General features: G+C 30.3%; 3 protein-coding genes across 8 annotated transcripts in view; all 3 read left to right on the top strand.

Moving 5' to 3' along the window:
- The window catches only part of LOC128194189 (uncharacterized), a 73,561-nt gene that overhangs the window by 33,037 nt on the left and 14,306 nt on the right, over positions 1–26,218 (top strand). The gene's annotated exons all lie outside the window — the stretch shown is intronic.
- LOC128194188 (uncharacterized) lies at positions 1,278–14,189 on the top strand. 4 transcript variants are annotated; one of them, XM_052869077.1, is made up of 12 exons: positions 1,278–1,408; positions 5,184–7,968; positions 8,286–8,818; positions 9,225–9,752; positions 9,846–10,527; positions 11,166–11,269; positions 11,446–11,686; positions 11,754–12,123; positions 12,242–12,497; positions 12,573–12,647; positions 12,799–12,930; positions 13,313–14,189. In XM_052869077.1, exons 2-12 carry the CDS (start codon positions 5,217–5,219, stop codon positions 13,994–13,996), a joined length of 6,357 nt encoding a protein of 2,118 aa, XP_052725037.1. In that variant the 5' UTR covers positions 1,278–1,408; positions 5,184–5,216; the 3' UTR covers positions 13,997–14,189. The 4 variants fall into 4 exon arrangements, with proteins under 4 accessions (XP_052725037.1, XP_052725035.1, XP_052725034.1 ...); XM_052869075.1 differs by having other exon boundaries at positions 11,449–11,686; positions 12,230–12,497; XM_052869074.1 differs by having other exon boundaries at positions 1,279–1,408; positions 12,230–12,497.
- LOC108320773 (disease resistance protein At4g27190-like) lies at positions 15,396–25,344 on the top strand. Its single transcript, XM_052869081.1, has 5 exons — positions 15,396–15,486; positions 15,838–15,908; positions 17,157–17,227; positions 18,563–18,644; positions 22,338–25,344. Exon 5 carries the CDS (start codon positions 22,371–22,373, stop codon positions 25,224–25,226), a length of 2,856 nt encoding a protein of 951 aa, XP_052725041.1. The 5' UTR covers positions 15,396–15,486; positions 15,838–15,908; positions 17,157–17,227; positions 18,563–18,644; positions 22,338–22,370; the 3' UTR covers positions 25,227–25,344.

Consider the following 26,218-nt stretch of genomic DNA (forward strand, 5'->3'; position numbering starts at 1 on the left):
ATCTTTAATCGATATGAGACTTCCAACATTTAATTCTTTTATAATATTAACTTTATCATTTTTGCGTTGTTGTTTGTTTGTACTTGTTGTTTGATTTGAAATGATCCTTATGATGTTAATAAAGGAAGATGAAATTTATGTGAAGCAAACTTTAGGAAGTAATGTTGTATATGCTCAGTAATTAGTATAGTTAATGTATGTGGACGAGGGGAATGGTCATGGAGATTATGGAAAAAGTGAGTAATGAAATTGACCTGTTCTATCATGTCACGGATACCATCATTGTATGATTTCCTCATGGTTGACTTACACGTGGACAGTTGTTGATGATCTTTGACATTGTTAGAAATTTCTTTATCAATTTTTGTGATCAGAAATTTTTCTAGTAAAAAAATTATAGGAAAGTTTAAGGATTTATTAACGCTGGAATATGAGATATAAAATAATAAAATAATAAAATAATAAAATAAATAAAATTATAAAATTATAAAGTTATATATGACAATAACAATAAAAGACGGAGCAAAGAAGATCTACATCATCCACTTAACAACATAACCCATTTAGCTACCACATCACATATATAATTAATAACAAAATCAAACTATAAAGACTTACTTAAAATATATAATTTTATTAAATACTGAATAAATTTTAAAAAAATTATTTGAGAGTTATTAAATTTATCATAAATTCAAAACTTAATTAAACCTCTTTTTTTAACTTTAAAAAGCCAAATACTCAGACTTTACAAGGTTATATATAACCACATAACCAAATCGTATTGTTGTGTGTTATTTAGTGAATTAAGTAAACTTTTTTAGATGCAAATTAATTTTTCGAACACGCAAATTCTGCAAAAAAAAAGATTAAGTTTACAAGATTTGAATCGGTAGGTAGCTCGGTAATAGCACCCACCACTAAAAAATAATAAATAAACGACCAAGACTTTTCAAAGACATACAAGTGGAAGTTACAGCCTCAATCATGCAGAATTAATAATAATAATTCTGAATTCTGATAGCACCCACCACACAACAATAATAAATAAACCATGAAGACATCTCGAAGACATACAAATGAAACTTATAGTCTCCTTCGATCACGCAGAATTAATATTAATAATTGGTAGTGTTAGAGTGTGCTTTCATTCTTATCTCTTGCATGATTCAAGCATCGGACTACATTCATCTCTCTGAAGGTATCGATCAGTGTAAAGTTAACTTCTGTTCTGCTCTTATTTGAAATTTTAATCGTTTCCTTTTCAATGAAAGTTGTAGATAATGTGTTTGTGTTTATGTTTGTATTTGCAGTAACTTAACGTTTCAGATCTCTTTGAAATAATGGATGATCACTTGTTTCTTTCTCGCCAATTCTCCATTCTCTCTCTGTGTATTAGTTAAATCAGGTAAATAATCTTTTATCACTCTCCACTTCCAAATTAGAAACATCATCTTTATTTCACATCCCATTATCAATTATGCATCGTATATGTAGAACATGAACATTTTTAACATTGGCAGCTTTTATCAAAATCATATGCAATTAACATAATTGAAAGAAGAAAGATGACTACCTTTCTACTCCTCGAAAGAGGAAAGGTATAACTCCGAATTAACGAAATATGGCAGGAAGACATTCTAAAGAATCACAACCACCACTACACTGCATGTTTGATTCAATACTGTGTCTCTCTCACTAAGAAAAACAATATTCACGGAAAACCATTACCGTTCTTTTCGTCACCCATCCTCTTCCACTGCCATGCACAGGCACAAAAGACCTCTTTCCACTACATCGCAGAGAACCCTCAAATTCCCCAGATATTACAAACTTCACCATCAATCACTCTTTGCTCTTGCGCATTGACAAGAGTAACACTCAAGGTATTTTGAGGTTCTAACTCCAATCACTATGACCACTCTCAACACAACTCCAACCTTGCCCACAGTTACTACCCTTGACCATAATCACTACTCACACATAACCACCCAACCCGAGGTATTCAAGGACATGAAGTACGTCACACATGTTAGAACGAGTATTAAAAATACCCAACCCCACACACATCTTCAAAGTATGTAGGAACAAGATAACAATTTAAACAGATTAAATCCACAACAAGACAACAACAAAATCTATTCAGGCCAAAGTGACGAAACACCACTTATTACCAACCGGCACATATAACTTCACTAACAAGTTGATTTTCATACAATAAAGGACAACACTATCATACACTAACAAGGTACCTTATGACAGCAACGTCGCTTCCCACCACGTCAAAACCATTTATAAATCTCACAACATAGGGGTGACAATCCTTATTATTGAGAGAGAAGGATGACATCTTGTTAATAAGAAAACATGTAGTTAAGATGACATCTCCCAATGTTGAGCAATAATATTTGCACCAAGCACTACATTATGAGTAGTCTTAACTATGTGTTTGTTTTTGAAAAGAAAGATATGAGAACAAAGAAGTATTACCAAATATGTGATCAAAAGCATCTGAGTCAATTATCCACGAATTTTGACCTTCCATTAATTGGGAAATATAAATTGTTGATGTATATGGAGTTTCGAATGTTTGATCCAAGCTATTAGATTTTAACCTTAGATACTCTTGTTATTGTTCATTAGTGAATTTGGAGTTGACAATTTCTGCCTTAGAGACATGGGCGGTCATGCTAGGAGAAACAATTTTCTTAGGAGCGATCTTTTTATAGTATGTGCATTAAATATGTCCTTGTCCTCCACGTTCTCTTCCTTGTGTGACAACCATAGCAGACGGTTCCATAGGTTCATGAACTTCCTTGCTTTGAGGTGTTAGAACTCTAAAGAGACTTGTGGTCAAACTTTCCATGAAAAGGATCTCATGATGGGTTAATAGTTGATCTCTAAGATGATCAAAGTCTAGATGTAGAGAACGAAGGATCATCATCATATAGTAATTGTCAAGTTTCTTTTTTATTTAATCCAAAGACTACTTCCAAAAATATCTTTATTTCTTCAATTGCGGACTAAGCTTCAGTCATGAAGGATATCATATCATGGTCAGTTTGTTTAAGGGATTCAAGTCTATTTATGAAGCCAGAAACATTGGATATCATTGCATAAATATTTTGAGCTTTCTTCGAAAAGAAGTGACAAATTTCAAAAGTTCCAAGGGAAACCAAAATCTTTGGTTCCACATATTGCCACAACACGACACACAATTGAAAATCAACTTGCTTCCATTATTCAATCTTCTTAAGAGGTACGTTGCTTTCCATCTTGGTCAAGGTGGTCATGATGACCTTGGTTAAGGAACTATATTTCAATAATGCTATAATTTTTTTCATTTAGTTTTTCAATAGTATTGGTAGGATTTTTAAAAATGATAGGTCTAGTAGACATTTTAAAAACAGCTTTTGAAAACAAAACAATAGTCTTTAAAGGAAAAAACTAGGTTCTATAGAAAAACCTTCAATCCACAAGAAAGAGTGAATCTCTTTGTGACTAAGAGTCCACCAAATGACCTCTAAACAAGACACGTGGAAGGAACGTATTGGGGTTACTTTAGCGAGTCAGATGGTAGTCATCTAGAGAAGATCAGATGATTAGGCGATGGTGTGTGGGATTCACGCACCTCGAAGCACTCTATAATTGATGTGTGTGACGTTGCTTGGAAATGTTTCTCGTTCTGATTCTAATAGGGGTGATCGTTGCTTGAAGAGACGATTTCGGTCTGGTGGTCATCGATGAAAACTACGACGATAACTGATGACAATAGAAGACTGAAAAAAATGCACCGAAAATTACATAGACTAGCAACCTGTTTTGATATACCAACTTAAAATTAAAACAAAAAGAAATTATGTATTTGGAAGTCCTAAAGAAGCTTGATGAACTCCTTTTTTTAATCTTTCATATATATATATATATATATATATATATATATATATATATATATATATATATATATATATATATGACTTAATACATTTGAACCACTTAATCTCACAAGGAAAGACAACTCATACTCAACTAATTAATATTATGTAATCATTGAAGTTTGTATTTTCCTAATTGATTCAGTACCACGAGTTGATATTTTCATGACTTTCTCATAAGATTCTTGATAGTTTTATTTAATCCCTTTGTCAATAATTAACTAGTCTTATAATTGGCCTCTTAGATAAGTTACATTTCCTTATAATAGAAGTTCGGATAAATTATGATACACATGGCACCTCACTCAAAATTTCCAAATAGATGCAAAAAATTGTTGAAAAAAATTAATTTAGTCTTAAAGAAAATAAAGAATTAAAGTGAAGATTTTGTGTTGAAAAGAAAAAATTGAAAATTAAATTATAGATAAGAAAGCAAAGTGTCTTATATTAACGGAATTTTTTTGAAGAGAGGGTATACGATAAACTTGATCTTAACTATTTAAGTGAGGAAAACGGTAAATTAATATATTTCATTATAATGAATTAATACAAGTAACAGAAGGTGAAGACTTGAAAGTATAGTTTTGCATAACGAATTGTTTATAAAGTAACCAATCGGATCATGCATATAATAACTTAATTCCCAGATCCTCTGTCACAATTAACATTTTAAGGAATTATGTATTTTTATTCTTTTTCTATTTTTACATTTTATCTAAAATTGATATAATCTAAAAATGTGGATATAAATTTAAATAAATATAGAAAAATTAAACTTACAAAAAAAAAGTATAATGTTAATTTTGTACACAACGCATGTTTTAGTTTAAGCTTTGGTTAAATATATTTTGTACTGGTACACTTTTCTTTTTTTATTTAACACATCTTCTCATCTACATACTTGTATGTTTGAACATGATTTATGTTTTAATGGTGGGAGGTTAAAACATTTATAAAACGTTATTCTAAGAAAAAAAATTTCCACAAAATTATCAAAGTGACGAAAAATAAATTTAAAAACTCTAATCAAACCTAAAAATTTTAAGCAATGATTAAAGTTATTAGATTTTTTTTATTGTGTATCCCATAATTGACTATTTAGGATAGAAAACATTAAATTTAATTATTACGCGTGATAACTTTTTACGTACTGAAAGATGAAATAAATTATTTTAAAATCTTTTTATTATCTAATTCATCTAAATATAATTGCAAGACTTACAAATGCGTTTATCTTTACTTGTTCAGGTTTAAGAAAGTTGTATATGTTGGAATAAATTGATGGAGTGTCTCTTTGGTTTTGCATCTTCTGTTTCAAGAGATTTAGTGTGTGGAGCATTAAATCAATTACGTTATCCTTGTTGCTTTAAAAATTTCGTCAAAAGGCTTGAAGAAGAAGAGAGCAATTTGATTATAACGAAAGATAGTGTCCAAAAATTTGTTACGCACAACAAGAAACAAGCGAGAAAGCCCAGTGAAGTTGTGGACAAGTGGCTGGAAGATGCTATCAATGATGTACACAATGTCAATCAGTTGCTGGAAGAGGCAAGAACACAAAAACATTGTTGCTTTGGGCACTGCCCAAATTGGATTTGGCGATATCATGTTGGAAAAAAGTTAGCAAACAAAACTATGCACCTCGAAAAGGTCATTGAAGAGGGCAGAAAATATGTGCCATTTGACCGCATCGCTACGCTTCCTTCAAACACCCTTCATATGCTTTTAGAAAAAGGCATGAATTTTGAGAGCAGACAATATGCTTATGAGCAACTACTTGATGCAGTGAAAAATAAGGATGTTTCCATGATTGGGTTGTATGGGATGGGAGGTTGTGGTAAAACCACATTAGCAATGGAGGTTAGGAAATTAGTAGAAGCAGAGCATCTTTTTGAAAAAGTTCTTTTTGTACCTGTTTCTAGTACCGTGGAAGTTCGGAGGATTCAAGAAAAAATAGCAAGTTCACTGCAATTTGAATTTCCAGAAACGGAAGAAATGCAGAGAGCCCAAAGATTGTGCTCAAGATTAACTCAAGAGAAGAATATTTTTATAATTCTCGATGATGTGTGGGAAAACCTTGACTTTGGTCGTATTGGGATTCCTTCTTCTGAACACCATAAAGGATGCAAGATTCTCATTACCAGTAGATCAGAAGCAGTTTGTACTTTAATGGACTGTCAAAGAAAGATTTACTTGCCAATTTTAACGGATGAAGAAGCATGGACTCTTTTCCAAAATAAAGCACTTATAACAGAAGCCACCTCTGATACCTTAAAGGAAATAGGAAGATTAATTTCCAATCAATGTAAAGGATTGCCGGTTGCCATTGCAGCTGTTGCTTGTAGTTTGAAGGGAAAAACTGAGACGGTATGGAGGGTTGCATTGAATAAATTGAGACATTCTAAGCCAATAAATATTGAAAGAGGTTTGACTGATCCCTACAAGTGCCTGCAGTTGAGCTATGATAATTTAGATACTAAAGAAGCTAAATCACTTTTCCTGTTGTGCTCTGTGTTTCCTGAAGATTTTGAAATTCAAATTGAAATTTTAACAAGATGTGCAATAGGATTAGGTGTAGTTGGAGAAGTTGACTCATATGAAGAGGCAAGGAGTGAAGTGATTGCAGCTAAAATTAAGCTTGTTAGTTGTTGTTTATTGTTGGATGCAGATCATGAACGTGTCAAAATGCATGACATAGTTCGTGATGTGGCCCACATAATAGCAAAAGATGAGAATAAGATGATCAAGTGTGAAGTGGAGAAAGATGTTAGAGTGGAACAAAATTCAGTTAGATATCTATGGTGTGTGAAATTTCCAAATGATTTGGATTGCTCCAATCTTGAGTTTTTACGCTTACGGACAAAGATGAAAGAATTTGATGGGATTTTCAAAAGAATGGGAATGCTCAAAGTTTTGATTCTTGAAAACGATGACGATAAGGAAAGAACATTGTCAACAATATCTTTCGAAACATTAACAAATCTTCGTTATCTATTGATTGAGAATTATGAATTGAGCGACTTCTCATTTTTTGGCGGTATGAAGAATCTTCAAAGTCTCTCGTTATTTAATTGTTTACTGCCTTCATTTCCTGAATTACAAACCGATGTTGCGATTACACTAAAATTGTTAGACTTAAATGGTTGTAACATTAAAGTGAAGAATTTTGAAGTGATTAAAAGAATCCCGCTTTTGGAAGAGTTGTACATTATTGAAGGACCGTGGGATGCTAACAGTGAGGACCAAATTGAATTCTTTAAGACGTTTAGCGTTCCCGAAACACTTCAAAGGTATGTAATTGTGTTAGGGGCCCGTCAATTTGACCGTTTTAATTATGAAGGTATTTACATTCATGGCAGAACTTTATTACTTCACCATTTTGACATATCAAATGAGGTAATAAAGGGTTTGGCAAAAACAGCAAAGGATCTATTTGTTGCAACTATTCTTGGAGGTGCAAAAAATATCATCCCTGATATATTTCAAATTGAAGGAGGAGGTTTGGATGAGTTGAATAAGTTGGAGATAAATCATTCTGAAGAGTTAGAATGTTTGATTGACACTCGTAGTCACTCGAGTGAGGTGGTAACTCTCTTCTCCAAGTTGCATACGCTTGGAATTGAGAACATGAGAAATCTAAGAGTTCTATGGAATTGTTTTCTACCTGCCAATGGGCCTTTTGAGAACTTAGAGAAGCTGTATTTAAGTTATTGTCCAGGACTGACATCTCTCTTCACGTATGTTGTTGCTCGAAGTTTTGTAAAATTGAAAATATTAAAAATATCAAGTTGTGATGAACTGAAGTATATATTAGCAGATGATGACAAAACGGAGGAAGGTGAAGATGTACAAATTTTCCAAAATCTGCAAGATGTAAAGATAAATAGCTGTCGAGAATTAAAACATATATTTCCAGCCAACATTGTTGGAGGCTTAACTCAATTGAAAGTTGTTGAGATAGAAAAATGTGACAAGCTACATCAAATAATTGGAGATATTGTTCCATCAACAGACCGTGATAAACTAATAGAGAAAGGTAAGCATCCATATTTCTATAGCCCTTCAATTCCAACAACAGTTGTGAAGCATAGCTTCCAGCTTATATATTGTTTCATTGCGATGTTGTTTTCCGTTAGTAAGGTTCAAACTCGAGACACTACTAATCTACGTTTACTTAAATCAATTACTTGTTAATACACTACAAGCAAAATTGGTCTCATTTAAAATTATAGACAATTATATTTGCATGTGTAGTTGTTTGTAAAATTTAAAATTATTTTAAGGAAACTGTCTTGTACGATTATTTTAGTTCCTATAAACCAATATTTTTTTTAATTTATAATTGCTTTTCAGGAACTGTATCCAGCCGTACAAGTCTTAAGATAAAACGTTGTGGGAAGTTAGGCTCAATTTTTACAACTTCTTTGGAAGAATTGTACATACGAGGGTGCAAAACTTTGAAGGATATAGTAACTCTAGAAAGGGTCAATAAAAATCAGGAGGAAAGCATTGTTGAGGATGAGCCTGATTGTCAGAGTGATATTTCAATCTTCCAAAGTTTGAAGAAGATACATATCAGTGAATGTGAGTTATTGGAGGGTATATTCCCTGTTTCTTTTGTTGGAGAATGGAATGATATAACAAATAAAGAGGATGCGGATTTGAAAGACTTCTCTAGTCGAAATAATACTCAAATTGAGCTTCCTGCTTTACAAGTACTTGAACTTCGTCGTATTCGGGACAGAACCATTGTTGGTAGTTATGATGTGATATGTCCATCTTTAACAACACTATCATTGGATATTGGGAGATATGTTGGGTTTTTCAACATAAATTGTTCAAGCGATGCTTCAGAAGCTACAAAAAGGGATTCTATTGCAATCAAGGTATGAAAAACCATCATTTACATTGTTTCTATCTTTGTGAATTTACAAAAATTAATCTAAATATTTGAATTTCAAGATGATGTTGTGTAAAAAGTAATAAACGGTCTTACATGCCCTGCCACTTACTAGTGACCTGAGTCCGTATCAATAGCTGCAACTTAAATTTTTAATATGTAAGTATTGGGATAGATTATTTGGAATAGCTTAACTTTGGAAAATTATTTTTTTTAATAGACTAAACAGAAAACAATTATTTTTGCGAAGAAACAAGTGAATCTAAATAATTATAGACATTGCTTAAACTTTTATCTATACGAACAATACGATAGCAATGGAATACGTTAATAATCAGAGTTAAAATAATATTTAGTTTGGTTTAAGAAGTATTTTGGTGTATAAATTGCAGATATCGAACTCAGATTTTGATCCGCCGGTTGAAAGTGTTGAATGTCTTTCAAAACAACCACATGGTTTGAACTTGATTATGACACACAATATTAGAGAGATTGAACTGAAAGGCTTTGATAAGGCAAAGTACCTTTTTAAACTGTCCATTGCTTCATCATTGACGATGTTGGAAATTTTGAGAATTAAGGAATGTGGTGGACTTGAGTACATTATAGACACTGATGATGAATATGGCAAAGAGAATATGAAAGCTATCTTTCCTAACTTAAAAGTGCTCTCAGTGTATGACTGTTTCCAATTGAAATATATGTTTGGGCAATATGACGTAGCTAATAAGGATTATAAGGAGATTCATATCCAATTCTCAGCATTGAAAATGCTCTTTCTTGGGAATCTACCAAAGTTTGTTAGCATTTGTTCTACCAACAATCTCATTGTGACGTGGCCATCTTTGAAGGACTTTGATTGTTTCGAATGTTTGTGTCCATTTTATGGTTCAAGAGAGCCTATTATCACAAGTACGAAGGTAGTCTTGTCTTTTTTTTCTTTTTATGATTATTAATTAATTTTTCTTTTTTCGTTTATGTTTTTACATTTTATGTTTTTCCTTCTGATGCAGAACCATCTCCCCACTTTGCAAACTCTAAGCATATCACATTCTGATGCAGAACGTATTTTTTGTCTTAATGAACATGAAATGATTGGCCAACAAGTGAGTTTAAGGTTAGAGTACTTGATGTTAGAATCTCTACCTCAAATGACTTATATTTGGGTGGGTCCCAACAATTCGCTTACTCTCCAACATCTTACCACATTAGAAATAAGGAAATGTGAAAAGTTGGAAGTAATCTTTCCAAAGTCTGTTGTAAGATTCTTACCAGAGTTGAAGCTTTTGAAGATAACGAAATGCAAAGAATTAAGAGAAATAATTGAAGGGGATAGAAATTTGTCTAATCTTGTTTCTCCTCAACCATGCTTCCCAAAACTAGAAGCATTGCAAGTTGATCATTGCCAGAAGTTGAAAAGATTTTTCTCTGGATCTGCTTCTAATGACCTTCCGAATCTTCATCTTCTGGCCATAAATGGAGCCAATGAACTAGAAGAGCTTGTTGGATGTAAACAAGGAAAGATTAAAGTGGAGCTTCCAAGACTCAAACTTTTAATATTTACGCATCTGGAAAACTTCAGTCAAGAGATTGAATTGCATAATGTAAAGAATTGCATTGTCTACAAATGTCCAAAACTCTCTTTGACTTCAACAACTACATTTCAGAAGCTCCTTGAAGATTTTCCTCGCAAAGGTAAATCTTAAACTATTACTAAATAAATGTTGGTCTTAACTCGTAGACACTCTCAAAAAGGAAGTTTATGAGTTTCAAATTAAATGTAATTTTATCTCACTTTTATTCAACAACAAAAATATATTAGTTATTAGACTCAAATTATTTTAAGAAATTAACTCTTTTTTTAGTTATTTTCACATTTTGTTTGCACTATTACAATTTAGTTATCTATGTAATTTAATCTATCTTAGTGTACTATTACAATTTATTATTTTTTAACTTTTTTTATGATGTCAAGAAATATTAAATAATTGTTATGTTAACTAAATGCTTTGAAATAAGTGTTGCATATGTATATATTGGCATGGTTTCCAATTCCCAACCGAGTACCACCAGAATTTTTTAAAATTAGAACATGAACTTAATTTTTGCTGCAAGTCTTTTAATATTAGGTTCTGATCATTTTAGTTATGAAGACGTAGAGTCGCCACTTTATTTTGATGGGTGATAAAAAAATTCCCAACTTTTTATATCTGTTTCTTTTTATTTTTAATTGTACTGATATAATGATCCATCGTGGAAAGTTGAGGTTGTATTCCTTTTTGTTATGAATTTCATTTTCACGTGAATTTCCTAATATATATATCTTTCTACAGATTTCGTAAACACTGAAGTTCGTAGTTGGCAATTTGAATTCATAGTAAAATCTATATACCGCCATTCAACTATTAATGATAGCAGTGAGTTCACTTCATCAGAGGTCAGAACCAACCAATCTATGAATATGAATATAAATAAAATAAAATAGAAAAGCCGATAATGTCTCATTATTAGAATAACATTTTTCAATTTAACGTACTAAATTTGATCTCCTTTTTATTAAAACAAATCAATGTGATCCATTAAAATTAATGTACCATCCACTGGAATACACAGAAGATTGAGGACGTAGGAAATGAGAGCATTAAATCTTCATCCACTGGAGTTGAAGACATTAGCATTGGAGGTGCTGTTGCAACTCACATTGCCAAGGTAGTTGAACAAGATGATAAGATGAATGAAGGCAAGCCAGGAATAGTGGCAAGCCAAGGAATCCAAGTACAAGAAGGGTTGAACCTTTTGCATAAACAAGAGGGAATATATGTTGCTCCTAACAACAACAATGACATTTCTTCAGGTTTCTGATTTCTTATTTTCTCATTTCCATCCTATATTTCCATTTCACCTTCTCAAACTTTTTACAGCTTCTGCAGATGTCCGTACAAGATTGGGAGCATATAAACATTTTGTTGATCTGGATGATGCACAGATTTCTCTTCTCGTGGAGGGAATAACAACATATCCTCATCTCTGGAATGCTTCCAAGAAGTTTAGTGAGCGCTTTCAAGCTTGGAGGTTGAAAATTTTGGCAGATATGTTGTTGTTCGTCCAGAAGGAAAGTGTGGATAGTATTATTCCTCAAAGTGAAAAAGAGTTCCATAAACTATGTGAAGAAGCTATTGAAGTTGGATTTGAGAGTTCATGGGTAGAGGAAATTCGTCAACGTGTTGTGGGGAGGGATCCTAATCTGGAAGAGGACATTGCTAAGAGACAAATAAATGAGAATTCTAAGAGGTATGATTATTTCGTTGGATGATTATACATTTGGTGGCATATGAAATTCTTACAAGATTGATAGCATCAATTTCTGAGTTTCTTGTTCTTTGGCGAGCAATTTAAGTTTGTTACACAGGTATAGTAGTTGGGACATGGTACGAGATTCCCAGGATACTGAACAAGGTAATGGGCCTAAGATTCGCTTGGAAGAAGGTTCTGACTTGGTTGATAAAGAAAGTGAAATAGGTGTTGTTTCTACTGACCATATTGTGGCTCCGAGAAATGAAGAATCAGAGCAGGAATTTGTTGCAGAAGTTTCCACTTCAGAAATACCAAGAATAGCAACATCATTAACAAACTCGCAAACAGTTGAGAAGCCAACACCTTCAAATGTGAGTCTAATAAATCTTTTTATGAGTATTAGACGAGACTATTGTGATTTTACACCTTTTTATTACTTTGTTTAGCCATTGGTGGACACACAGGACACTAGTGAACCGTGTTTGATGGAGCAGAAAAAACCACTTGGTGAAATTCCAAAGGTAAATGACAAACAAAAATACCATAAATTATTCTAAATTAATATGCATATCCACTTGCCATCGACAATGACCCTGCTAGTATAAGTCACAAAAAAGAAATGAAGTCTGCAACTTATTACACCAAAGCTACATATCATTTGTTCTTGCGCAGAGTATTGATCAAGTTGCTGTAGAGGAAATCATAGCAAAGAACACCAATATGGCAGCTTCATCAATTCTTTCCCAATCCGACACCTCTAAGTTGGATCCAACAGTTACTTTACAACGTAAATCACATTCACATGTAAGTTTATTTTTTGCAATTCACATTTCCAATATATTTGGTCAAAATAAAAATGATGTTACCATTCTCAAGGTCTAAAGTATAAGACTAAAGTCTCACGTTGGATGGAAATAATAAACATCATATAAGAAAAAAGTTTTATAAATTTATTGTGTTAAGATTTTGAGTTGAAAGTAGTGTTAATACTTTATGTAGGTTAGATTAAGTTCACATTTATATAATATCTCCCTAATATTTCCCTCGAAGAAATAAAAGATCACATTTTAACTTTTACTTGCACTTATATGAGTCGTCCAAAATGGTGTTAAGAAATTCAATGCTTTGCAACTACTGGCTTGACGCTAACGTCTTTTCTGTTATATTTTCTTCTTATTCCTTCCAGAGTGAAGTTAAGAGCAGCCAAACTGAGGCACGCATCGCTAAAGAAAGTGAAGGCCATCCTAAAATCATTCAAGACTTTGGGGCCAATGATATCACGAGTTTATTTGCACCAGTTGTTGTTGGGAAAAAGGGTGAAGATAAGCTAGTTGGAAAGACCCTTGCTGAGTTAGAAAAGTATCTGAAGATGTCTCTGAAGGATATAGTTAGCTCTGAGACTAACAGCCTTCATCTTTTGTCTGCTCTTAATTTCCTGTCCAACCTTCCTTTCAAAGATGTGAATGTATCAGATGGACTCAAACATATTATAGACACTATGCACCGACACTTCCCAAGCATTCTATTCTCCTTTAAGCAAGGCTTTGCCACCACTGACAAGTTGGCAGAACTTGAAGCTCGTGCGAATGAGGTGACCATTAAAAAGAAGTTCTATGATGAAGTTCAACAGAAGGAAGTAGTTTTGAAGCAACAAATCATTAGGTTGAAGGAAGAAATAAGAGTTTGTGAGGTTGCCTTATCATCTCTGGAGGAGGAAAAAAACAAATGCATTGCGGAAACTGTAGAATACAAAACGGAGCTTGAAAATGCAAGGACAGACGAATCTCAAATGTTGGAGGTGGCTCATAAATGGTCAGTTCTGTGTAGTGAATATGAGCTCAATCGCATGGCTGCTACAAATATCCCGTGAGGGTTTTCGTTGTTCATTGTTATTGTTAAGGTTGCTCTCATCAACTAGTTTCAATTTACTTCTTATATTTCAATCGTTTCATTTTGTTGTATGTCTGTTATCTTGCTTTCTGTTGTGTAAGAGGTTGCTCTGACTACAATGACAAAACAAGTGTTACGAAAAATCAAAAAGGCTATTTGTTTTTTTATGTAAATTAATATTATTTTTCCTTTAACCTAAATAATGACATCTTGACTAAAAAGAATACTGCGATATCATTTACTAAACTTCATCTCGTAATATGGAAGTAAACTTCATCACCAACAATTAGGAAGTGCTCAAGCCTTTTCTGTTTTGAGATTAATGATATTCACTTCTTCATTTTTTTCTGATTTCAAATATCAACGCCACAATTGTAACGATCTTTGTTTGTGCACAATTTGGACCTGTTGAAATTAGTACAAGACTTGGAACAAACCAATCTATTTGAGGGCTTTTTGGGAAACTCTAGTGAAAATGACATCATTGGAGACTCTAGGAGCAAACTGATTTACATCAACTATGAGTTCCAAATTTTTCTTCATCAAGTTAAAATTAAAAATTACTGTTCATTCCTTTTACTTATAACAAATCTAATGATTGGTTTATAATTTCATAAAATTAAGTTGATTAATTGTCAAAAATAAGTAAATAAGTTGTTAAAAATGAATTGGCTTATAACCATATGTAACACTTTATAACTTAATATCTTCTACATATAACCATACACCAATATTTCAACCGTTCAACATAATTAAAGATTTTATCCATTTAGAAACAACTTTATATATATATATATACATATATTATTGCAAAATTACCTTGATACTTTCTAGAGTATCCAATATAATTATAACGATGTACCATAACAATACATAAAATAGGTTGGGCTAATTTAATTAAAATAATTTATGATATAAATAATTTCGTCACAATGGTTAAAAGTAACAAATTATATCAAGTTTAACTCATCCAATCATGTCCAAATGTAATTCATAGAAAAATTAAGATAAGCAACAATTCTTATAAATACCTCAAGTTCTAAAAAAAACGTTTATATTTAAAAGTCAAAAAATTACAACAAATATTGATTATGATGTGATATTTTTCCAAAAATATTGGTAACTAGAGTTTTAGACATCTTTTCTAAATTATTCCTAAGCGGTTGTAAATCTAACATCCAAATATACAACTTGTGAACACTCATTATCTTGGTGGAAAAGAAAAGAAGGAAATGTTAAGAAAAAGGTATATATGGTTGTTAGAGTGTTTCGAAAGTGTGGTTTTATTCTGTTGTGTTGCGTGTTGGAGTGATTCAAGCAATGCTTACTTTCATATCTCTCTCGAGCTATCAAGAAATTCTAATCCTTTTCTTTGCAATGGAAGAAGCTCTACATCATCTCTTTCTCTTTATCTTTCTCTTTCTCTTTCTACACTAACTCACCAATTCTCCTATCTCTCACTTCAAGCAGGTAATGTAAATTTAATAAATTCTATGTTTTATGAGATGAATATTACTAAAATAACCTATTATCTACTGTCATCATTGTTATACCCTCTACTGTATTACATATTTCATTTATCTTAAAAGTGTTTTAGTTAAAATATAAAAAAATTATGCTCGCTCAAACTTTTTTTTACGGTATTTTATAATTTCTTTACTAATTTTAAATCGATTTGGCTAAATCTTCTAATTTTTTTACTAAGCTTATTCTCGTACTATGATTAAGACAACCGAACTTATATCCCTTTGATTATTTTCTTTTTTGCTAACCAATGAAACATCTATTGATTATTCTTAGCTCAAGCTTCTGTTTTTGCAGATTTTAAACCCTAATTTCTGTTTGACAACCCCGAACGTCCAGGTGTCTTGTATCAATTTACAATTAAAGAGGTATATTAGGAATCACTTTATTGGTTCTTACAAGTTTTTGTGGTGATAATATTTTCATTATATAGAATGAACATACTAATCTCATGATTTATTTTCAATCAGATAAATTGACTATTCTATTTACTTTTAGAAAAGCTATTAAATTGCCATTTCCAAGCACGAGTCGAAGTGAGAAAATCATTTTAATTTAACAATATTAGATATGGGTCATCCCAAAATCGTAAAATCATAACACATAAATTAGATACGACAAAATTCACATAGATAATGTAATAAAATTATAGTTTAAAAAAATACTAAGATTTGCTTTTTTTTTTTTAATGATAATTAGCTTAAATGTATTTTTATTTATACAAGGTCATTATGTTTTACCCCTCTTCCCTCCTTTTGTAATTGACCTTTTTCTGTGAAGCACATACACACTTACAAAAGGTTTCCATGAGTGAGTTTTCTCTTTTGTTGTTAATTTGCATCAGGTATTTTTTTAGTGAAATTTATTATTAATATTGTTCTATATGGAGTCAACCGTGTCAATTTTTTAACTTTCTTTTCCGAATTTTATGAAAAGTATTATATTAGAAACAAGATCTTTATTTGACATTCCATTATCCATTATCAACTCACCTCAAGATGACTAAATTTGTTTAAGTAAGTTTGCCATTTTCTATAAATATCTCAAAACTTTTTTTTTCTTTTCCAATGTTCCATTCTTAGATTAGTTTGATACCATTCTAACATTATTACTACATGTCTGGTTGAGTATATATATATATATATATATATATATATATATATATATATATATATATATATATATATATATATATATATATATATATATATATATATATTACATTCAACAACATACGAATAAGAAAAATGCTTCAATTGTTCCAAGTAATTTTTAGGAATGAGCGAAAATAAATTTGTCTTATTTTTAAACAACGATTATATCACTTGTCCATCTTAAATTATGGTTTTTTTTTTCATTGTCATTTCTCACAATAATTACGTGAACACTCACACTATGGCTAAAGATACAAGTAAGAAAAAAAAACGTAACTTCTTTAATTTCCAATCAAACTCCCATCGATTTTATTATTTTCAATGAACCTTGCATTTTTAGTTTCAAAAATTATCCTACTATGATTAATAACAAAAACTTATACCCGTTTGATTATTTTCTTTTTAGGTAATCAATGAAAGATCTATTTATTATTCTTACATCTAGTTTATGTTCTTTTGCAGATTTTAAACCCTAATTTCTGTTTGACAACCCCGAACGTCCAGGTGTCTTGTATCAATCTACAATTAAAGAGGTATCTTAGGAATCACTTTATTGGTTCTTACAAGTTTTTGTGGTGATAATATTTTCATTATATAGAATTAACATACTAATCACATGATTTATTTTCAATCAGATACATCAAATGACTATTTTATTTACTTTTAAAAAAGCTATTAAATTGCCATTTCCAAACACGAGTCGAAGTGAGAAAATCATTTTAATTTAACAATATTAATATATAACAGGTCATCCCAAAATCGTAAAATCATAACACATAAATTAGATACGGGCAAAATTCACATAGATAATGTAATAAAATTATAACTAAGATTTGCTTTTTAAAAATGATAATTAGCTTAAATGTATTTTAATTTATACCAGGTCGTTATGTTTTACCCCCTCTTCCCTCCTTTTGTAATTGACCTTTCTCTGTAAGCACATACACACTTACAAAAGGTTTCCATGAGTGAGTTTTCTCTTTTGTTGTTAATTTGCATCAGGTATTTTCTTAGTGAAATTTATTATTAATATTGTTCTATATTGAGTCAACCGTGTCAATTTTTTAACTTTTCGTGGAATCAAACTCCCATCGATTTTATTATTTTCAATGAACCTTGCATTTTTAGTATAAAAAATTATCCTACTATGATTAAGAACAAAAACTTATACCCCTTTGATTATTTTCTTTTTAGGTAATCAATGAAAGATCTATTTATTATTCTTACATCTAGTTTATGTTCTTTTGCAGATTTTAAATCCTAATTTCTGTTTGACAACCTCAAACGTTCAGGTGTCTTATATTGGTTGTCCTATCAATCCACAATTAAAAAGGTATCTTAGGAATCCGAAAATCGTAAAATCATAACACATATAACCTAGATACGGACAAAACTCACATAGATAATGTAATAAAATTACAGTTAAAAAAAATACTAAGATTTGCTTTTTAAAAATAATAATTAGCTTATATTTTGTTGTTAATTTGCATGAGGTAGTAAGTTTTCTCTTTTGTCTCCTTTCTAAACAACTATTTTATCACTTGTTCATCTTAAACCTCTATTTAATGTTACCATAATCATGACTTCATCATTGTGTTGGTTTTTTTCGTTGTCATTTATCACAACAATTATGTGAACACTCACTGTTGCTAAAGATACAAGTAAAAAGAACCTAACTTCTTTAATTTCCACATGTCCTGGAATCAAATTCCATCTTCTTCATTTTCAATGAATCTTTCATTTTTAGTTTTAACAATTCTCCTACTATGATTAAGACAACAAAACTTATACCCCTTTTATTATTTTCTTTTTGGGTAATCAATGGAAGATCTATTGATTACTTTTACATCTAGTTTCTATTCTTGCAGAGTTTAAATCCTAATTTCTGTTTGACACCCCAAACGTTCGGGTGTCTTATATTGGTTGTCCTATCAATTCACAATTAAAGAGGTATGTTAAGAATCACTTTACTAGAAATCTTGTTTAACAAATACATGGTTATTTTTCAAAGCATGCATCTATGACTATTTTTCAAAGCTTGCATCCATAAAAGCATGGTTATAGAAGAATTACTTAACATACTTCAAAATATAAACCATTCAAATTCATCTTACGTAAAGTATCATAAAAAATTCCACTACCAATGAGATGATCGTGCTTAAAGAAGTTAAAATATCCATTAACCAAATTAAAAGAAATTATGCCCATTAAACATTGACACAAATGTTACACGAAAATTCATTAGATTAGAATCGATACTTCATAATGAAATTTCACATAAACATTGACTAATAAAATACATAATTTACTCGTAACAATCAAACCACAATTAACGTATATTGGCATTCTCCTTTAAGTGATACATAACACACCACACATAACATTATGATGCTAATTATAATATTAATGACAATTAAAATATGTATTAGTTAGAATCACATACTGCATTTGGATATATAAGTAAAAGTAAATGAACATATAAAACTGTCTACAATTATATTCATTACTTATAAAATAAAATAATAAACCCTTGAGTGATCTGTAAATGTCTTTTATTAATGAATTTCAATATACATATAAACTAATACACATATAGTGTAGCATCCTTTATTTCATGAGTAATTTACATAAATATCATTAATTTGGAACAACATAAACATAAAACCTTTGTCTCCTTTGGCGACTAACAAATTCATCTTACATTTAATTTCAAACAAATATAATACCCACTAGCACTTTCATATATATATTTGTTTAATTTTTTTCTCATGTAAAAAAAGAAACTATTTCATCAAAATAATAAAAAAAAACATAGGATAAAATTTATTGGCTTTTAAATACAACACGAGAATGGGATCTTAAAATTACATAATTCTCATCTATATTAATTAAATGAGGGTATGTATACCTTTCTCCATGAAAAATTAGCCTTTAGTGTTCTAAAGATTCAACGAGAGATGAATAAGTGTGAGCCTTTTTCTCTTTGAGAGATTGTTCTTCGGTGCAGTTTTACGGAGATTCTAATTTGATGGATGTAGGACAAAGAAACTTTTACATACCTATAAACGTCCTCAGTCAGAGGGTTACTCCCTACACCACCCCACATTTCTCCCTGCACCACCACATTATTTTTGAATTTAAAATTTATTTTTTATATTTTAAAATATCCTACACCCCAGTTCTTTTCTTTAACGGATGTCGACATTCGTTGAAGAAACAATTCTTCAACGGATGTGCCACATCCGTTAATGAATGTACCACATCCGTTGAGGTCTTTTTTTTTAGTTTTTAGTTTTTTAATTTATTATATTTTAAATTAATATATAAATATTATTTAATTTTTTTTAAATTATTACTTAATTATTTATAAATGAATTTTATTTATAAATTAATTTTATTTTATATAATAAAATAATTATTATTAATTTAATTTATGTATTATTATTTAAATAATAATTAAAATATTTTTAAAAAATTTATTAAAACAGATTAGCCACGTCCGTTAACCTATATGACGACATCCGTTGAAGTTTTTTTTTTAGTTTTTAGTTTTTTAATTTATTATATTTTAAACTAATATATAAATATTATTTAATTTTTTTAAAATTATCACTTAATTATTTATAAATTAATTTTACTTTATTTAATAAAATAATTATTATTAATTTTATTATTGTATTATTATTTAAATAATAATTAAAATATTTTAAAAACATTTATTAAATTGGATGTGTCATCCGTTAACCGATGTGGCGACATCCGTTAAAGTTTTCTTTTTTAGTTTTTTAATTTATTATATTTTAATCTAATATATAAATATTATTTAATTTTTTTAAAATTATTACTTAATTATTTATAAATTAATTTTATTTTATTTAATAAAATAATTATTATTAATTTAATTTATGTATTATTATTTAAATAATAATTAACATATTTTTTAAAAATTTATTAAAATAGATGTGCCACATCTGTTAACGGATGTGACGAATTTTGTTATTTTTAGTTTTTCAATTTATTATATTTTAAATTAATATATAAATATTATTTAATTTTTTAAAAATTATTACTTAATTATTTATAAATTAATTTTATTTTATTTAATGAAATAATTATTATTAATTTAATTTATGTATTATTATTTAAATAATAATTAAAATATTTTTGAAAAATCTATTCAACATTGTGCCACATCATGTGGCCATATCCGTTGAAGATTTCTTTTTTTTATTTTTTAGTTTTTAATTTATTATATTTGAAATTAATATAAATATTATTTAATTTTTTTTTAAATTATTACTTAATTATTTATAAATTAAATTTATTGTATTTAATAAAATAACTATTATTAATTTAATTTATGTATTATTATTTAAATAATAATTAATATATTTTTGAAGGATTTATTAAACAGATGTGTGACATCTGATGTGACTACATCTATTGAAGATTTTTTTTTAAAATAAGAATAATAAATTAAAATATAAAATATGTAAACGAATGTCAACATCTGTTGTTGAAGGTGAAACGGATGTTGACATCCATTTTATAGCAATATTATAAATGAATATTATAGTACATATTGTTAAGAAGGTAGTGTCGAATCGAATGCATAAATGTCAGAGGGGATTGATAGTGGAAAATATAATAGATCTAAGTAATCTTGCAATGATATATTTTTGGTATCATATTATATATGATAGTGAAATATAGATCTAACTCAATATGTATTATATTTTGTTAGTTTAACATACTAATTTATTAAATTTATTTCTATATAACAAAATGCGAAAAATGTCACCTTAGTAAAAGAAAATTAATATTGATGAACGAAATAGAGGAAAAAATTATTTTATACTCTAATAAAAAAACTATAAGGAATTAAAGTGAAGTTTTCTATTTGAAAGAAAAAAATTGAAAATTAAATTATAGATAGGAAATAAAGTAACAAGCGTTGAAGACATGAAAGTAAGTGTGGAATTCTTCTTACTCACGAGGTCACCAATCTCTTCATGCATATAATAACTTGATTTATAGAATTCTCTATAACAATTAACATTTTACAGAATTACATATTTTTGTTCATTTCCTATTTACAATTTTTTTCTAAATTTGATACGATTTAAAAGCGTTTCTATAAATATAAACAAATATCAACAAAATTAAACTTAAAAAAAATGTAATGTTAATTTTGTATATAATGCATGTTTCAGTTCAAATTTTGATCAAATATATTTTTCACTCCTATACTTTTTTTTTACTTAACAAATATTTTGATTTACATACTTGTGTGTCATTAAGTACACGTTTGGATATGATTCATTGTTTTGTTGGACGGAGGTTAAAACTTTTTCAAAACATAATGTTATTTAAGAACTAAATATTTTCGTTAAAATCATGAAAGAGATGAAAAAGAAAACATATTTTAAAACACTTATCTCACCTAATATTTTAAAACTAAAATTATTAAAAAGTTGTTTATCTTTAGTGTATCAAATAATTGAATATTTATAATATAAAGCATTAAATTTAATTACTATGCACAACTTCAGAATTTATTTTTACAATAAAAGAGAGTTAGTAGAACCTATAATAAATGATCTTAAAATAATTTTTTTATCTAATACCTCCTTTGTTGTTCAGGTTAAAGAAAGTTGCATTTGGTGGAACAAATTGATGGACTGCCTTGTGGGTTTTGCATCTTCTGTTTCAAGAGATTTAGTGTGTGGCGCATTAAATCAATTGCGTTATCTTCGCTCCTTTAACAATTCTGTCAAAAAGCTTGAGCAAGAAGAGGGCGATTTGATTGTAACAAGAGATGATGTCCAAAAATATGTTGAACATGCCAAGAGAAAAACTAGAGAGACTAGTGGAGTTGTTCACAAGTGGCTGCAAGATGCTATCAGTAACATAGGCAAAGTGAATCAGTTGCTAGAAGAGGCAAGAACAAAAAACATGTGTTGCTTTGGATATTGTCCAAATTGGATTTGGCGATATCGTATGGGAAAAAAGCTAGCAAATAAAGTTTTTGACCTTGAAAAGTTCATTGATGAGGGTAAAAATTATGTGCCATTTGATCGCATCGCTACGCTTCCTTCAAACACCCTTGATATGCTTTCAGAAAAATGCATGAATTTTGCGAGTAGACAATCTGCTTTTGAGCAACTACTGGATGCAGTGAAAAATAAAGATGTTTCCATGATTGGGTTGTATGGAATGGGAGGTTGTGGTAAAACCACATTAGCAATGGAAATTAGGAAGTTCGTAGAAGCAGAGCATCTTTTTGAAAAAGTTCTTTTTGTACCTGTTTCTAGTACCGTGGAAGTTCGGAGGATTCAAGAAAAAATAGCAAGTTCACTGCAATTTGAATTTCCAGAAACCGAAGAAATGCAGAGAGCCCAAAGATTGTACTTGAGATTAATTCAAGAGAAAAATATTTTTATAATTCTAGATGATGTGTGGGAGAAGCTTGACTTTGGCCGTATTGGAATTCCTTCTTCTGAACACCATAAAGGCTGCAAGATTCTCATTACCACTAGATCAGAAGCAGTTTGTACTTTAATGGATTGTCAAAGAAAGATTTACTTGCCAATTTTAACGGATGAAGAAGCATGGACTCTTTTCCAAAATAAAGCACTTATAACAGAAGCCACCTCTGATACCTTAAAGAAAATGGGAAGATTAATTTCCAATGAATGTAAAGGATTGCCGGCTGCCATTGCAGCTGTTGCTTGTAGTTTGAAGGGAAAAGCTGAGACGGTATGGAGCGATGCATTGAATAAATTGAGACATTCTAAGCCAATAAATATTGAAAGAGGTTTGACTGATCCCTACAAGTGCGTGCGGTTGAGCTATGATAATTTGGATGATAAAGAAGCTAAATCACTTTTCCTGTTGTGCTCTGTGTTTCCTGAAGATTTTGAAATTCACATTGAAATTTTAACAAGATGTGCAATAGGATTAGGTGTAGTTGGAGAAGTTGACTCATATGAAGAGGCAAGGAGTGAAGTGATTGCAGCTAAAATTAAGCTTGTTAGTTGTTGTTTATTGTTGGATGCAGATCATGAACGTGTCAAAATGTATGATATAGTTCGCGATGTAGCGCACATAATAGCAAAAGATGAGAATAAGATTATCAAGTGTGAAGTGGAAAAAGATGTTAGAGTGGAACAAAATTCAGTAAGGTATCTATGGTGTGCGAAATTTCCAAATGATTTCGATTGCTCCAATCTTGAGTTTTTATGTTTAGGGACAAAGATGAAAGAATTTGATGGGATTTTCAAAAGAATGGGAATGCTCAAAGTTTTGATTCTTCAAAACGATGAGGATGGAAAAACACGATTGTCAACAATATCTTTCAAAACATTAACAAATCTTCGTTGTCTATGCATTAAGAATTATGAATTGAGCGACTTCTCATTTTTTAGCGGTCTGAAGAAACTTCAAAGTCTCTCGTTATGTAATTGTTTACTGCCTTCATTTCCTGAATTACAAACCGGTGTTGCGATTACACTAAAATTGTTAGACTTGAATGGATGTAACATTAAAGTGAAGAATTTTGAAGTGATTAAAAGAATCCCGTTTTTGGAAGAGTTGTACATTATTGATGGAGAATGGGATGCTAACAGTGAGGACAATATTGAATTCTTTAAGACGTTTAGCTTTCCCGAAACACTTCAAAGGTATGGAATTGTGTTAGGGTCCCATAAATTTGACCGTTTTGATTATGAAGGTATTTTCATTCATCGAAGAACTTTATTTCTTAACCATTTTGACATATCAAATGAGCTAATAAAGGGTTTGGCAAAAAGAGCAAACCATCTATTTGTACGAAATATTCATGGAGGCGCAAAAAATATCATCCCTGATATATTTCAAATTGAAGGAGGAGATTTTAATGAGTTGAAAAAGTTGGAGATACATAATTCTGAAGAGTTAGAATGTTTGATTGACACTCGTAGTCACTCGAGTGAGGTGGTAACTCTCTTCTCCAAGTTGCATACGCTTGGAATTGAGAACATGAGAAATCTAAGAGTTATATGGCTTTGTTTTCTTCCTGCCAATGGACTTTTTGAGAACTTAAAGAAGTTTGATTTAAGTGATTGTCCACGGTTGACATTTCTCTTCACATATGTGGTTGCTCGAAACTTTGTAAAATTGAAAATATTAAAAATATCAAGATGTGATGAACTAAAGTATATAGTAGCAGATGATGACAAAACGGAGGAAGGTGAAGATGAATTCACCACAGGGCATCCTGTACAAATTTTCCAAAATCTGCAGGATGTAAAGATATATAGCTGTCGAGAATTAAAACATATATTCCCAACCAACATTGTTGGAGGCTTAACTCAATTGAAAGTTGTTGAGATAGAAGATTGTGACAAGCTAGATCAAATAATTGGAGATATTGTTCCATCAACAGACGGTGATAAACTAATAGAGGAAGGTAAGCATCCATATTTCTATAGCCCTTCAATTCCAACAACAGTTGTGAAGCATAGCCTAGTTACATTACATGGTATTCCTTAGTTAAAAATGGTGACACATGTAGCTTCGAACTTATATATTGTTTCATTGCCATGTTATTTTCCGTTAGTAAGGTTCAAACTCGAGACACTACTGATCTACGTTTACTTAAATCAATTACTTGTTAATACACTACAAGCAAAATTGGTCTCATTTAAAATTATAGACAATTATATTTTCATTTAAAGTTGTTTGTCAAAATTAAAATTATTCAAACGAAACTGTGTTGTGCCATTATTTTAGTTCCTAGAAACTAATTTTTTTTTTTTTAATTTATAATTGCTTTTCAGGAACTTTATCCAGCCTTACAAGTCTTGAGATAAAACGTTGTGGGAAGTTAGGCTCAATTTTTACAGCATCTATAGCTAAGAACTTGACTTCTTTGGAAGAATTGTACATACGAGGGTGCAAAAGTTTGAAGGATATAGTAACTCACGAAAGGGTCAACAAAAATCAGGAGGAAAGCATTGTTGAGGATGAACATGATTGTCAGAGTGATATTTCAATCTTCCAAAGTTTGAAGAAGATACATATCAGTGAATGTGAGTTATTGGAGGGTATATTCCCTGTTTCTTTTGTTGGAGAATTGAATGATATAACAAATAAAGAGGCTGCTGATTTGAAAGACTTCTCTAGTCGAAATAATACTCAAATTGAGCTTCCTGCTTTACAAGTACTTCAACTTCAGGAAGTAAATGTATATTACTGTCGAGAATTAAAACATATATTCCCAGCCAACATTGTTGGATGTTTAGGTCAATTGAAAGTGCTCAAGATAGAAAGATGCGACATGCTAGATCAAATAATTGGGGATATTGTTTCATTAGCAGAGCAGGATAGAAAAGAAGAACTTGATGAAATCGTTGAGGAAGGTAAGCATCCACATTTATATAACACTTCAATTCCAACAATAACAGTTGCGAAGCATAGCCCTGCTATATTTTTCTTTTTTCATTTCTAAATATGTTTAAACGTGTATTAGTAAGTCTAAATAT

This window comes from Vigna angularis, chromosome 10 (genome assembly GCF_016808095.1).
Source record: "Vigna angularis cultivar LongXiaoDou No.4 chromosome 10, ASM1680809v1, whole genome shotgun sequence".
NCBI lineage: Eukaryota > Viridiplantae > Streptophyta > Magnoliopsida > Fabales > Fabaceae > Vigna > Vigna angularis.